The sequence below is a fragment of the Hylobates moloch genome, unplaced genomic scaffold (genome assembly GCF_009828535.3).
Source record: "Hylobates moloch isolate HMO894 unplaced genomic scaffold, HMol_V3 SCAFFOLD_14, whole genome shotgun sequence".
Taxonomy (NCBI): Eukaryota; Metazoa; Chordata; class Mammalia; order Primates; family Hylobatidae; genus Hylobates; species Hylobates moloch.
Genome location: NW_026652289.1, coordinates 9,357,693 through 9,373,957, shown reverse-complemented (window position 1 = coordinate 9,373,957; position 16,265 = coordinate 9,357,693). Strand labels below are relative to the sequence as shown.

The 16,265-nt window shown below is 46.0% G+C and overlaps 1 protein-coding gene across 7 annotated transcripts in view; it reads right to left on the bottom strand.

Annotated features, from left to right (window-relative positions):
- Positions 1-763: 763 nt before the first annotated feature.
- Positions 764-16,265, bottom strand: part of HLCS (holocarboxylase synthetase) — a 241,208-nt gene continuing 225,706 nt past the window's right edge. For 5 of the 7 annotated variants that reach the window (XM_032176144.2, XM_032176141.2, XM_058428065.1 and 2 more), the window contains exons 8-11: positions 14,778-14,938; positions 9,544-9,658; positions 6,381-6,594; positions 764-4,241 (exon numbers count right to left, since the gene is read on the bottom strand). In XM_032176144.2, the coding sequence (XP_032032035.1) occupies positions 4,070-4,241; positions 6,381-6,594; positions 9,544-9,658; positions 14,778-14,938 (662 nt within the window). In that variant the 3' untranslated portion in view covers positions 764-4,069. The other 2 variants (XM_058428066.1, XM_058428068.1) reach the window with 2 other exon arrangements.

Here is a 16,265-nt window from a genome sequence, read left to right as displayed (position 1 = left end):
TGGATTTGAGAAATAAGCCCAATTCAAGGCTGGCTCAGCCCTCCACGGGGCCTCCCAGGGAAAGGAATTCCTTTATGTTCTTGGAAGCCCTTTTCTAAAAAAGCCATTCCATTCATACCTTTGTAGAGCAGTGGGCTGGGTGTGGAGGGCAGCGCGGAGGGTATCTGTAAGAGCCTGTATTTTCCGCCTCCCTTGCCCCCACCCCTTTTATCCTTTTAAAAGTCCTATCAGCCCTGCCTTCGTCCCTTCCGCCCTAAGCCCTAAGAGTGGGGGAGGTTTAATACGGCCAATGGATCTTGTATAAAGTCTACCTAAGTTTTAATTTACCAGAGCTATAAGATGGTTAAGGTAGACTGGGGGCGGGGGGGAGCTGCTACAGATAAAATGAGATACAAAGAACATTTGCAAATAAATGCCCTAAAATTACAGTAGCTTGGAATTTTAGTGAATCATGGCCCTTGTGTTATCTAGAATGCATTATTCAAGCTGTTCCTAAACTTAAGTACGACATATAAGATTAAAATCTTGGGGGGAAAAACTGTTCAGATGAAAAGTCAAGAAGTTTCCACAAAAGAAAAGAAAAATCCTAAAAACAATCTAGCTATTGTTACATTAAATTTATTTCTCACCTCAATTAAAAGGGTTTTTGCTTTGGAGTTTTGTTAATTTTCGTTCTTTGGAGTAATAATATTTCTTTTGTGTATGGCGCTGAATATATTTGTCAATAATACGTCAAAAAACAAAAAACAAAAAAACACCTGGCTTCTTAATACTTGGAAATACATACATATTCCTTACTATGTAAAACACTTTATTTATTTTGTAAAAATATGTTTAAATATGAATAAAAATACTGTAACCCAAAGTAGTTGCCTACTTTTAAAAATGAAACTTGTAAAAATAAGAGTGAGCCCAAACCACATAGAAAGTCTAGTTTATTTTGGTAGACTTGCTTTTTATAGGCATTGGTTTAAAGTGATTCTTTTCAGAGACATTCTTTGAGCAGTTAAAATTGCAGAGGCTTACACTTTCTTTTATTTCAAATATGCATAGTGATTAAGCAGGAATAAGGATTCTCCCATGTTCTGCCTGTTAAGAGCAAGCAGATCTGGAGAACGGAAGCCCACCCTGCCTCCCTTTTCCATCTGAAGCAGTGCGGTGAGGCTGGCTCCTCTCTTTGTTTCCAGACTCCAGGGCAAGGGGTGACCATGCTGTATATGCTGTGCCTTGGGGGACCCCCAGAGGCTGCACTCTGCGGCCTGTGCTCCCCTGACCTGTGCACCCGCACGCCAGTCGGCCACTTGCTCTCACATCAGGAGACGTCAGCCTGCCGCAGTGAAACTCAACCACTATTTTACTTCGAACACAAATCCTTCCTACTTCCACCACTCCCTGGCAGAGTTCCCAGTGCCAGACAGCACTGCTGGGGTGGGGACAGGAAGCCCAGTTATTGCTGTGTTCTATTCTAGGGGGCACTTCCTCAAGAGTCCCCCTGAAACCTGTTACCAGCCTGGAAGGGAGGATATCTTGCCTTTTACAAAATACGGTCGATACTCAATGCACAGCCTCTAAAACAAGGGCTACTCCAGTGTTCTAAAAGCACACGCCAATCCTGAGTTTAGTGACCACATTTTAAAGATCATGAGGAAAATGCCAAGTTCCCATTAAGACTTTAAAGCTCCTTGAGATCCCAGGTTGCGGGGTGCATAAATGGCCCAAATCGGAGAGTGTGGTATAGCAGGTAGACAGGTTTCGCTAACACGAACAGCCATCTGTAAAATGCCTTTATTCAGCTAATTCTATAGAAGCAGAGTTTTGAGAGTCTTTGGTTCATGTGAGGCAAAATCAGGTTTATGGAAAACGCAGCATCTGCTTCAAGGCTGCTTCCTCTCTCTCAGGACAACTGAGTCTCCTGCGCGAGGGAGGAGCGCCTGCTGGAAAGCACAGAGCACAGCAGTCTGCCCGGAACATCGCCACAGCCTTTGACAAGGCCACACTTCATTAGTTTTAATTTGCAGAAAGGAAATTAAATGATAACATTTTTTCCCAAAGCAGAATGTCCAGAATAGGACTTCAGCTTAAAACAAAACACAGCATGTTTTTCATTAAATAACCCCCAAAGAAATTCAAAAAGTGGTGATGGCAGCTCTGAGAGAGGGCTTGCCTTATATTACAAAGTCTGAGAAATGAAACCGACATCGTTAGCCTCGAGAACTTTGTCCCTGATGATATTCTGCAGATGCCCTCTCAAGGGTGAGTCCATTTTGTAATTTGGGGGTGGTGTGGACTTATATTTTATTTAAGTTTCTAACTAATTTCGAAAGAAGCCTTGGGCATTTGGAGAAGAGTGTTTTTTGTGTGTGTGTGTTTTTTTTTTTTTTTTTGAGAAAAATAATTCTAATTGAAGCCTCATTTCCAAAAATTACTTTTTAAGTTCTTTTAATGTTTCATTTCCAAAAAATATATATTGGGTATTTTTTCATAGGGCTGTCCTGTGCCTGGCTAAAGGTAGACAGATTTTATACTAAAAACCACAAGTTTCTGGAATTAGCCTGACTGGGTAAGACCTGGATAAAGATGGTGCTAGTTTACAATGAAGGGATTTTGTTCAAAGCTGAAAGCTCCATCAAACTTTCTTTCCACTAATTTCAGCTGGGACTGGCAGGAAGAGAGAAAACTGGACAAAAATTGGCCTTTTAAAGCTGAAAAGTAATGAGTATGATTCATAAGTTCAACAGAGATAGGAGGGACATGGAAAAGGCATGGCGTACATCTGGGAATAGCGAATGCATATCAAAAGGCTTCCTTTCTTTTGTTCTTTCATGAGGCTTATAGCGCATCAAATTTTGAATGTCTTCTTTTAAAGCTATGTGCGCACACACGCACGCACACACACACATCCTCTCTCTGAACTGATGGGTGTTTTGTATCAATAACATTTTCTTGGTAATATGAGGTAAATGAGGCAAAAACTTAGGACTTCTGAGTAAAATGCCATGTCTTCTATATTCTGTGAGCTGCACAGTCTTGCAGGAATGCTCCACATTTCAGAGTGAATCTGAAACTGGCTTAAAAGCTCCAAATCCTCCCTTGTCTGTGGTATGAGTGTGCCTTCATCTCCAGCTGTTCGAGCCAAATCGCCCACCTCCTCTTCCAAGTGATGCCTAACCAGACATTTAAGGATTCTGAACTTGATCCTATCTCTTCACAATATGTAGTAAATTTAAACTTACTTAAGAAAGTAAGTCCCTAACTGAGGACATTTCAACTTCCTTAGGAAAGGAGCGCTCACTGAATGGTGTGAAAGTAATTAACTGATTTCCTCCACAAGGCCATTGCAACCACACAGTTAGCTCTAGCTCTACAGGCATTTAGACTTCGCTATGGGGCCGCACCACCGGGTGGAGAGTAACTCTTGGAAGTCTATCTTCCCGTTTCTTCATTAATAAAAACACAGAACAATGACTAAGTGTCAACGCGTGTTCTTATAGTTCAATACCTCCCCAGATGCTTACAAACAATGATAGCATACCTCTAACTCACCACTGGCCTAGGCCCAAGAGCATATTTTGGTTTGTTTTTTCATAGACTAGGGGTAAAGGTCTGCACTGCTAAGAAAATATCTGAATTCTCCCATTGCCATTTGCATGTAAAAACTCCCCCTGACAATAAACGTAAGTCCAAGCCGCAGAGGGGAGAGCAATTTCCCACCTGTGGGAGGGCTTGCCCTAAACTAAATTTTCTACTTCTTAACCGTCTATCCCAGAGCCTCTTCAAACACCAAAGAAAACAACAACAAAACAAACCTAAAAAAACCAGAAACACAGAAAAAGAACCAAACACTTAACAAATGAATTGGAGGAAGAGAAAATTCACCTACAACTCTAAATTAGATTTCCAGATGCGTGGGCACGGACGGGCGGCCGCAATAAAAGCTGAATGCTCACGGTGGCGGCTCTGCACTGGGCTCGGACCACAGGCAGCCCAGCAGCATCCTCACCTGCTGCCCAGGCACCAGGCCTGGTGAGTCAAGAGGGCAGGCCCAGGCCTGTCTCGGGGACGCCTGGCATTACCGCCGTTTGGGGAGGATGAGGTTTCTCAGCATGTCGAAGGAGTTGCCGTCCGGGTGCACAGTCACAACCTCGCCGCCCTCCTGGTGAACCTGGAGGAAGCCAGAATCATCCAGGCCAACAATGGACACCTTTGGTCCCTCTGCGCTGCCCAGATGGACTTGCTGACCACTGAAAAGGAAGAACAGCGTGCGGTCACTGGGAGGTGTCACAGGACGGCTTAAGACAATGAGCTGAAGAATAATCCATGATGAGAGGGCTGGGGCTGCTGGGGAGGGGGCTGAGGCTCGCTGCAGGGAAAAGGCAGCCTGGGCTGAGCTCTGACTTTCTTCCACCCTGGTGAATGGTTTGAAGAACTGCTCAAATAACCAGCAAGATGCAAGTTCAACAAGGAGTCGAAATTTCTTCACACAACGTCACTCCTCCTAATTCTGGTCATCTGCTGTGATGGTTGGAACCACTTCCTCACCTCCCAGCACTTTTAAGAAACACTGTGCAACTCTAGGTTTTTTGGCTGAGGTTGGAGGAAAATAGGCCCAGTTGGCAAGCAATGTTTTATCTTATAAAACAAAGTTGGGTCACATCAGCCACAAGGGAAACTCATCCTGATCCTACTTCTTTTGAGTATTTTCCAAATGTACTCAAGTCACATCCTTCTTAACAGCTTTCGAAGTACAGAATTTTCTCAAGTTTTTATTTTGAAGAATTTTAAATCTACAGAAAAGCTGAAAGAATAGTACAACAAACCTCATATTCTCTTCCATTCTCACACCAAATGAAAATATTTTCCATATTTGCTTTCTTTCTTCACACATAAACACACACAAGCACACATTTTTTTTCCTGCATCATATAAAGATAAGTTGAGGCTGGGTGTGGTAGCTCATGCTTGTAATCTTAGCACTTTGGGAGGCCAAGGTGGGAGGACTGCTTGAGGCCAGGAGTTCAAGACCAGCCTGGGCAATATAGTGAGACCCTGCCTCCCCAAAAAAAGTTTTTTTGAATTAGCGGGCTGTGTGGCACACTCCTATTGTCTCAGCTACTTGGGAGGCTGAGGCAGGAGGATCATTTGAGCCCGGAGTTCAAGGTTTCAATAGTGAGCTATGATGGCACCACTACACTCCAGTGACAGGGCAAGACCCTCTCTTAAAAAATAAAAAATAAAAAAAATAGAAATAGAAAAGAAATGAAAATTTAAAAAGTTTTTTAAAAGCTGCAGGCATTGTGACACTTTCTGCTTAAATACTTTATCTCCTGAGAACAAGAACCTCCTATAAAATTATAATAGCATTAACCATGACCACTCAAGAAAGTCTGGACACAAGCGGTCCATGTTCATGTCATTCCCACTGTCCTTTTAATATCCTTTGTGGCTATTTCCCTCCATCCAGGATCACACACATTACATTTAGATGTCATGCCTCTTTCGTATTCTCTAATCCCAAACAATTCTGCCACCTTTTTTTTTGGTCTAATTGTTTGTGTGCAGACACTGACATTTTTGCAGGGCACAGGCCTGTTGCTGTGAAATCAGTGAGTGGTCCTCGGACTTCAGCTGCATGAGAATCCCTGGAGTATCTGTTAGGACACAGGGTGCTGGGCCCAGCCCAGGGGTTTCTGATGCAGCAGCCCCTGGTTGAGGCTGAGGCTGCTTCCTGGGATCTCACTTTGAGAACCACTGTTACCTAGAAGGTTTGACAATTTAGATGCGTCTATTGTTTCCTCACAATTAGAATCAGATTAAACCAATGTTAAACTCTCTCACAATTTCAGTTCTTCCCATCGCATCCCACCAGGAGGCATAAGATGCCCGTTTGCTCCATTACTGGTGATGCTAACTTGGTCAAGGTGGTGTCCCTGCAGTTTCTCCAACAGAGACACAGAAAATAATCATTCAGACCAGTGCTCGGTCCCTCATTTTAAGACACTGAACTACGGCCAGGCATGGTGGCTCACACCTGTAATCCCAGCACTTTGGGAGGCCAAGGCAGGCAGATCACGAGGTCAGGAGATCGAGACCATCCTGGCTAACACGGTGAAACCCCACCTCTACTAAAAATACAAAAAATTAGCCGGGTGTGGCAGCGGGCACCTGTAGTCCCAGCTACTCAGGAGACTGAGGCGAGAGACTGAGGCAGGAGAATGGCGTGAACCCGGAGGCGGAGCTTGCAGTGAGCCAAGATCGTGCCACTGCACTCCAGCCTGGGTGACAGAGTGAGACTCTGTCTCAAAAAAAAAAAAAAAAAAGATACAGAACTACTAAGATACTAATAAAGGAGTTGAAAAGAATGAAGATGAGCCAGCACTGACCTGTGGACCCAGTATCGGTAATAAAGGGGAAGAACGCTGTTGGGCCCTTTGTCCTGAAACTCTTCGATCAGTTTCTCCAGCACGGTCACGGCTCTGGCGATGAGATAATCGGCTCTTAAGGGCTTCAGTTCTGCCTTGTGTTGCTTATTGTATTCTGTGACAAGGTCGTTGATGCAGATGGTAGGGTTACTGTTAGTCACATTAAATCCACAGCCTGGACAAAAACAAACAATTGAGCAGCTCAGCCTGTTGATGGCATCACACATTCCTCTCTGCCACCTGGAAAAAGTTACAGTCTTGACTGTCAACTTCCTCCTTCCTTGTCCTCATTTCAGATTTTGTGTCTCTAACCACTTGAAGAGTGATATATATTTTTGTCCATCTTCCTTTTTGTCCTTCTTTTGTTATTCTTGTTCAAGCTAAAACCATCTCAACCTTACTGCAAATAAGAAGGTGGGAAAAAAGAAAGCCACATTTGATTCAATTTAATTCAATAGAAGCTATTAAATATGGGACAAAACGTTATCAGTGTTGCCTCTGAAATAAGTGGTCTACCAAGCATTGTAGCTCTGCACTGAGTCCAATAGAGAATAAAATCTCTGGTTTCTTCTCCTACTTGAATAACAGATCCCATGCTTGAAAATCGAGTTTTATTCAGGAGTTGGGAAGTAAACTCTGGATTCAGAGATTTCAAACCTTGGTCATGGCATAACCCTAGAATGCATCTTTTAATACTTTATTCTTGGAAGTCTTTGGTGCTAAGTTACACTGTTGGCAAGACGCCGACTCATGTTCAGTGGCTTTTTACAGGCTCCTAAACCAAGGCTTCATGAGAGTTACCAGGGATGGTGTCTGAATAGGCTTATCTGTGCAGTTACTTACCACCACTATCCTCTCCAGGGAGAGGGCGGTGTCTTCAGAAAAGCTAACTTCAGTGTTCAGCAGGGCTCTGAATTGGCCTGCAAGAGGTCTTCAGTAAGAAATGAAATACTGCAAAGACTAAGCAGTAAGAAAACTACCATGTTTTCAGTGACTCTAAGAAAAAAATCCCGGAAACACTTGCCATAGGCAGAACAATGCCATTTGTAACAACAGCATTCTCGGCATTTCCAGTGTGAAGGGAAGGATTGACTGGTCTCAGATTTTAAAACAATATACTGGCTATTAAAATACAAAGCAATTGTCAATTTCCTCTGGAAAAAAACAAGTAACTACAGCAACAGGGGCAGAACTTGCAGTTGTTCATGTATTCATTCATTCAATACGTACAGTACCTGAAGCGCCTACTGAACGTAAGGCATTAAATTAAGTGCTCCCCTGTGTTCAGAAAACTGGAATTCCTAGGATGAGTAGCAACACTGACTAGTGGCGACTTAGGCTATGTCCTTCTAAGGACCAGTGAGCACCCTGCCGGCCGCTCTGAATCCCCAAAGTCAGAGACCCCATCCCATGGCCTTCAGAATTCAAAAAAGCTATGGGTTCTCACCATGGGAAAATGTTTCATTCCCCTACTTTATTATTTATTTATTTATTTTATTATTATTTATTTTTGAGACAGGGTCTCACTCCAGTTGCCCAGACTGGAGTGCAGTGGAGCCATCATGGCGCACTGCAGCCTCAACCTCCTGAGCTCAGGTGATTTTCCCATCTCAGCCTCCGAGTAGCTGGGACTATAGGCACGCGCCACCACGCCCAGCTAATTTTTTGTATTTTTAGTGGAGACAGGGTTCCGCCATGTTACTCAGGCTGGTCTCGAACTCCTGGACTGAAGCAATCCACCCACCTCAGGCTCCCAAAGTGCTGGGATTACAGGCGTTGAGCCACCACACCCGCCCTATTTTTTATGTTTTATTTTTGAGACAGGGTCTCACTCTGTCATCCAGAATGGAGTGTAGTGGCTCAATCACAGCTCACTGTAGCCTTGAACTCCTGGGCTGAAGTGATCTAGCTGCCTCAGTCTCGCAAGTAGCTGGGATTATGAGCTCAAGCCACTATGCCTGGCCTTCGCTTACCCCATGCTGATAACATTTGTTAGCTCCCTGAAGTCATCCATGAGCCTCCTTGTGGCCCCTACCTAGGAATCTCTGCATCGACTGCAATTACTCACTTAAAGATAGGAAATGGGGGAGGCTGGGCACAGTGGCTCACGTCTGTAATCCCAGCACTTTGGGAGGCTGAGGTGGGTGGATCATGAGTTCAGGAGTTTGAGACCAGCCTGGCCAACATAGTGAAACCCTATCTCTACTAAAAATACAAAAAAATTAGCGGGGTGTGGTGGCAGGCACCTGTACTCCCAGCTACTTGGGAGGCTGAGGCAAGGAGAATCACTTGAACCTGGGAGGCGGAGGTTGCAGTGAGCCGAGATGGCACTGCTGCATTCCAGCCCGGGCAACAGTGCTGGACTCCATCTAAAAAAAAAAAAAAAAAAAAAAAACCATAGGAAATGGAGCTTTAAGGGTATGAAGTAGCTTGCCCAGAATAATATTGCCCCTTGGTGGCAGAGCTGGTAACACAGGCCTTGTATCCCCTGGCTGGCACTTGAAACACATGGTTACATGTTTTTTGACCATTGCTGGTTTCTGAACACAGATTAGGTTCTACTGCCACAGAGTGAGGCTGATGACTGGACGGCCAGGAACCTAAGGACTTCTGAGATTGCCTCTGAATCCATTTTCTTGCCTGATCTGGATGTGCTAAGGTGAAACAGGGATTCTTTACCCCGCCTGGACCAGCATGGAGCTTCTTCTGAAGGTGAAAATGATGCCAACTCTTTCATGGCCCGGGAAGGTCACGATAAGAATGCAAGACACCAGGAGAACTATTTAAGAAATTAACTTTTCTTTTTCTTATTACAGAATAGGACGTTAAATGTTTATTTTCACCATTTCAAATTCAGTGAGTAGCAGGAGTGTGGAAGGATGTAAGAACATAGCTGTTTGATGTGATACCACTTTGGTGGTTCCTGTGGTCACACACAGAAAATGCTAAACCCTGTGAAGTGCTTTCGACCAATCTCTCTGCATCTACACCCTGCTCCAAAACTACAAGACTCAAAGTAATCTCACATGATAATCTGCTCCTGCCAATGTAGGCATGCATAAATCGTTTTTATTTTTATTGTTTTATTAATCTAAAAATGCTGGGGGAAAGGTTTGAAACTTACCAATGAGTATATAAAATGTTTCTCCCATGAGTGTTGAGTTAACCAGAACTCCGCCGATCTTCATGAGGTCACTGTAATAAATATCGTTGGGCCACTTCACTCGTAAGTTGATATCCTAAAGGGAAATCTGCACATTAATTAAGCAGTCACAGGACACAAGGGGCCCAGGCAAGTCACTGAGCTAAGGGAAGATAAGCAGAAACCAAGGTAACATGGGCCTCATCCTCTCCTTTCAGACGGCTAATCACTTCTTTGGGACAATCCGATATTGAAGTGCCTCTTGGGGCCAGGAGGTAAAAGCCCTGAAGAACACAGTTGGCATAAATGCCAGCATTCTTCGCCATCCCCCAGCACTGTTTCTCATCATCCAAAACCCTTTCTGAAGATGCCCGCCTTGTAAATGGAGTTCATTATGTCAGTGTCCACCACCACCGCCCCCATGGAGTAGCTAACTAACGTGCTAGGGCCAGAGGCTGGGGACGGAATAGTAATCTCAGGGTGCATCTCCCTTCAGGAATCCATGCTTGAGAGACAAAGATGGCCCTGAATTAACCAAGGTCACAAAAGGCAGGTAGAAATGTCTTGAGTATCAGGCAGTGGCCAGGTGTGGTGGCTCACGCCTGTAATCCCAGCACTTTGGGAGGCTGAGGCGGGCAGATCACAAGGTCAGGAGTTCGAGACCAGTCTGGCCAACATAGTGAAACCCCATCTCTACTAAAAATACAAAAAATTAGCCAGGTGTGGTGGTGTGCATCTGTAATCCCAGCTACTTGAGAGGCTGAGGCAGGAGAATTGTGTGAACCCGGGAGGCGGAGGTTGTAATGAGCCGCAATCGTGCCACTACACTCCAGCCCAGGTGACAGGGCGAGACTCTGTCTCAAAAAAAAAAAGAATGCTGTGAAGACGCAGAGGAGAAATTCACCTCAGCGAAAGCCTCGCAGAACTGCTAATGGTCGACTTGGGTAATGGAATTGGACTTGTCATGTGGCCTATTGCCTCTGCATCTTGAATGGTGTGGCCTGGGGGGCTCTCCCTGTCATCAGCTTAAAGAATGGACCAAGACTGGACAGTGTCTTGAACAAGGCCACCCAGGCCTCTGCCTATCCACTGTGACTCTGAAGTTGGGACACAGAGACTGGGCTAGCTGAGTGGGTGTCAGAACCACCAGGTCTTCTAGACCTGGGGCTGGCAGCCAGGCTGTGCCATGTGTGGGTAAAGGAAGCCTGTCTGGAGATGTGAGGCTGGAAGAGAACATTCAGCAAAATAAAGCTAAGGGAGCAGAGAGTAGCTGATGGCCTCCGAGGGCCATGGGGCCGGTCTTCCCACGTCACAGGCCAGGCACGGCACCGAGAGCCTTCTCAGCATTAGCCTACGCGTTACTTACACCCAGCCCATGTGTTGGTGCTGGCGCATCCCTAGGGAAAGAGGGAGAAACAGAAGCTTAGAGAAATTATGTGGCTTGCTTGAGGTTATACCACTTGAAAGCCATGGAGCTGAAATTCAAGCCTTTCTGCCACCAGGCCTGGGTGAGGAACCCTACGCTACGTGACCTGTTGCTTCCATGAAATCCCTTCCTCCTTCCAACAGGCCTTCTTTTGACTTCAGCCCGTTACAGCATATTGGAAGCTCATCTGCCCTAAAACAGCAGTTTAGGCTGAGAGAAAAGATACAGCAATAGGAGCACAGGAGAACAAAAAGTCTGAGTAAACCAAGCATGGGGGGTGCGCAATGACCCGGAGCTGATCAACAGCTTCATGTTTCTTTTCTCTCTAGAACGGGGGCTCTCAGTGGGAGAGGGGTGGATTCGGCGATACTGGGAGACTTCCCTGGTTGTCACAGCCTGAGGGAGTGCTACTGGCGTCTAGAGACTAGAGGCCACGATGCTGACACACATCCTTTAAGGCACAGGACATCCCCACGACAAACATGCCAGGGCCCACATATCAATAGCGCCGGGCTGAGAAAGGCTCCTCTAGGAACCTGTGCCTAGGAGGCTCTGCTCTTTGTCACTGCCCCCAGTTCCCTTTCCTGCCCCTCTCTCGCCTTCCCACATCCCCCTGTGCCCACCACATGACCAGGGGAATGAGCCCCTGCCTTGCCGGCGGGAGGAGATCTGCAGAGTTCCCAGAGCTGTCAAGCTCCTCCGCCACGTGCGTGGCAGCTGGTGCCTGGGCGGGCCCTGCACTTGGGCTCCAGCTCGCCTTCATGGCTTCAGATCTCATCGGCTCATGAAGCAGCTCATGAAACTCTGGGTTCTCACACAGGTAGACAGGACCAGCATTTCCAGATGAAGAGGAGGGCTGTGTGCTTATTTTTCATTTTCCCAATCATTTATTCCAACAGCTGCTGTGATCCTCCCACATAAAAAAAGACCAAAATGAAACAAATCCTGCTTTCGAAGAGCTGCTAACTTCACGGGAGACGGAACAGGTGCACACATCACTCCTCTTCAAAGCCACACGTGGTGGATACCATAAAAGAGGCTTCAACACGGCAAGTGATGGACAGTGCTGCAGGAAAGAGCTGGAAGCAGCTGGAGGGTCTGAGAATGGCCCTGGAGCTGGGCCTTAAGGATGAACAGAATTTTAAGAAGCAGAGAAGAGAGCAGGGGCAGGGGTGTGTGGGTGGAGGGAGGGTGCGGGGCCCAGGGGGACTTCATGGACAGAAGAAAGAGCAGGAGCGAGAATGGGTGGCCCGAGGCGGGTTCCAGAAGGAATGCCTGCGTCCCAGCGAGGCCGCCTTGGGTCTGGGGATGGTGGTCATGATTTGTGTGCTGATGGTGACATCTGGTTAGGGACCAGTTGGGGTCCTAGTGAAGGCCATACAAAAAGTGAAATCCAAACAACAGGGCCCTATTTCAATCAAAGTAGCTGTAATGTGTCAGCTAACTTGACTATGCTAAAAAAGAAACCCAATTCAAAATCAAATGTCCCATCACACAGGTGAGGCTGGGCGGCTGACTGCAGAAGAGGGAAAGAACATTGGTACAAGCTTAAGGAGAACGGGAACACAAATTCCCCCGACCCCGTTCACCGCTGAAGGCAAGCTTCCCACTTCCACCCTGGCCCCCAGCGCCTGGCGCACGCAGCCTCTGAGCATAGCAGGCCCTCAAAGAATGCTCGCTAAGGGAACTACTGGGGCTCCAAGGTCAAAGTCAAAGCCGTGAAAAAGCTAAAAAGACCAAACAGACTCATTTAATGTTCTCGGCTTAAGTGTTTGTTTTACTTATTTTCCTAAGACTAACTTGTTGCTAAAGGTAATTTCTCCCATGACAGGACTTTCTTTCTTTCTTTTTTTGATACGAGTCTCACTCTGTCGTCCAGGCTGGAGTGCAATGGCACAATCTCGGCTTACCCCAACCTCTGCCTCCCAAGTTCAAGCAATTCTTGTGCCTCAGCCTCCCGAGTAGCTACTCGGCTACTTTTTGTGTTTTTAGTAGAGATGGGGTTTCACCATGTTGGCCAGGCTGGTCTTGAACTCCTGCCCTCCTCAACCTCCCAAAGTGCTGGGATTACAGGCATGAGCCACCGCGCCCGGCCAGGACTTTCTATTTTGATTGCTTCCTGCTAGACAGAATGCACAGCTCAGGTGCTAAAGGCTGGGCACCTGAAGCCCTGTAATGGTGTGATGCCCCCAAACCATCAGATATGCAAGGATGCTGGGCGCCTGGTAGTAAACGTCCGTTTCAGCGATGTGATGTAATACAGGAAACAGAGACGTCAGCATTAACTACATCTGTGAAATACCAAAAATTCATACACAGTGAATACATCACAGAGGGATTTAAGGGGCAGTGAGAAGGACCTTTTCTTCAATGAAATGATGACAGGACCTCCAAGTCTCCTTTGAGAGTCACGCTGTTAACATCTTGCTTCAGGAATCAATCCAATCATTTCTCTTTAGCCTGACATAGGAGCTGCTGGGGGCGGGAGGCAGGAATCTCCTCTTTATACCCATATGAAATTCTTCCAGGAACATTTGGGAGGGGGCTATGGGAAGTGAAGCCCAAGTACGGAAGAAAATGCTTCGGTCACTGAGCTAATCGTTCCCTGTTGCTTGTCTTTTTAATAACTGACAACAACACATCCAACGGTAATAAGGAAGCAGGCACACGGGTCCTAATAGCTGGGGGAAGATGGCCCCAAGTGGACTTGCACATTGTATGTGGTCAACAGTGGATAAAGGATAGCTCTGCTAGAGCACAGAGTCTGGTAAACAGAAGTAGGAAATGAGAAAGGTTTTTGGGTCCCCAAATAACCCTTTTCAACAGAAAATGCAGATGAATAACTTCGATCTAGTCCAACAATCAAATCTCATCCAGTGCTTCAATCAAAAAACACGGAGCTGGGCGCAGTGGCTCACGCCTGTAATCCCAGCACTTTGGGAGGCCGAGGCGGGCAGATCACAAGGTCAAAAGATTGAGACCATCCTGGCCAACATGGTGAAACCCCATCTCTACTAACAACACAAAAAGTAGTTGTGTGTGATGGTGCACACCTGTAGTCCCAGCTACTCGGGAGGCTGAGGCAGGAGAATTGCTTGAACCCTGGAGGCGGAGATTGCAGTGAGCCGAGATGGTGCCACTGCATTCCAGCCTGGTGTCAAAGTGAGACTCTGTCTCAAAATAAATAAATAAATAAACATGACCAGGTGAAGTGGCTCATGCCTATAATCCCAGAACTTTGGGAAGCTGAAGCAGGCAGATTGCTTGAGCTCAGGAGTTCAAGACCAGCCTGGGCCACATGGTGAAACCCCATCTCTACTAAAAATACAAAAAAATAGCCAGGCGTGGTGGTGTGAACCTATGGTCTCAGATACTCAGGAGGCTGAGGTGTGAGGATTGCTTAAGACTGGAAGGCAGAGGTTGCAGTGAGCCGAGATAGTGCCACTGCACTCCAGCTTGGGTGACAGAGTGAGACCCTGTCTCAATTAAAATAAATAAATAAACAACAACAAAAACCAAAAATTAAAGCGTTGCCCTCATCAGGCTGTTTGAGAAATCTGAAAAACTGGGTAGAAAGGGAGTTCTGGGGAATGAATGCATTCAGGCAAGCCTGAAGCAGCATTAGCACCTGGTGGCACTCTTAAAAGTCCGAGAGCACTTTGCTGCCAGCTGTGCAAAGGGTAGGCTGAGGTTCTACAGCCACCAATTATGCAAGCACATGCTACAAACGAGAATAAGCTGGATTCTGCATGCATCCCAGGGACATGGAGGATGACTGAACTGTACCTACCTGATACTCGGGAATGGACCTCACTGCTTCCACGACAGCCACGGACATCAGATGCTGTACAAACGGGATCCTCTGTCCCAGCTGGGATCTCAGTGGAATGGAGATGAGCAGAGTAGAAAGAGCACATCCCACAGGGCTCAGCCACGCATTCCCTCCCCGTCCTGGAACACAGGCCACAGTGGGAAATACGCTACCTTGCCACGTGGACAGACGCAGACACACGTCATGCCAGGGCCACACACTCAAATAAACCTGGACCTATTACAATGCTTATGGCATTACAATGCTTATTATATTATGGGCTTAATAAAAGAAAAGCTTTTTAAAATCTGAAGCTCTGTTGCTGAAAAAGTTTCCAATAATTAGCATAATGTTCTGCTTCTGTGAGCATGTCATTTGTGCCTTGATGACTCAGAGTCTTACAGCGTCTGAATGTGACTATAGGCTTAATTCCCACCATATGGTCATGAAGGCAAACACAGACATTGGGAAACTGAACTGAATCTATACTGATCCATGAAAGGTCCTGGAAGCCACTGTTTAGAAGCAATTCCTATTGTGGCAATGGTTGCTCAGCCCAGCAAATATGTCATTAAATAAGAGCCACAGAGCTGTATACTTTACTTATTTATTTTTATTATTATTTTTTAAGATGGAGTCTTGCTATGCCACCCAGGTTGGAGTGCAGTGCGTGTGATCTCAGCTCACTGCAACCTCTGCCTCCCAGGTTCAAGTGATTCTCCTGCCTCAGCCTCCCAAGTAACCAGGATTAAGGTGCCCGCCACCATTCCCAGGTAAGTTTTGTATTTTTAGTAGAGACAGGGTTTCACCATGTTGGCCAGGCTGGTCTTGAACTCCTGACTTCAAGTTATCTGCCCGCCTCGGCCTCCCAAAGTGTTGGGATTACAGGCATGAGCCACCACGTCCAGCCACATTTTAAATGGAGGAATTATATTTCAATAAAGCTGTTTAAAAAGGGATTCCTGATATTAACTGAGTTGTTATTTTTCTTTACTTTCTTTCTTTCTTCCTTTTCTTTTTTGAGACAGGGTCTTGCTCTGTTGCCTAGGCTGGAATGCAGTGGCGCGATTACAGCTCACTGGGCTCAAGTGATGCTCCCACCTCAGGCTCCCAAGTAGTTGGGACTACAGGTGAGTACCACCATGCCCGGCCAATTTTTGTATTTTTTTAAGAGATGGGTCTTGCTAAGTTGTCCCAGCTGGTCTTGAACTCCTGGGCTCAAGTGATCTTCTGCCTTGGCCTCTCAAAGTGCTGGGATTATAGGCATGAGCCACTGTGCCTGGCCTACTTTTCTTAAAACTGAAGTTAGAAAAACAGAAGAATCCAAATGAGAGGTAGAGTTCATCAAAGTTCTTCTTGAATGTCTTTTTCAAAAAAAAAAAAATCCACATATTGAGATCCATAGCTTTTGACAAAAACATTTTTGTTTCCATTTGAATTATGTTTGAAAGACATGTTCAGGAGAAA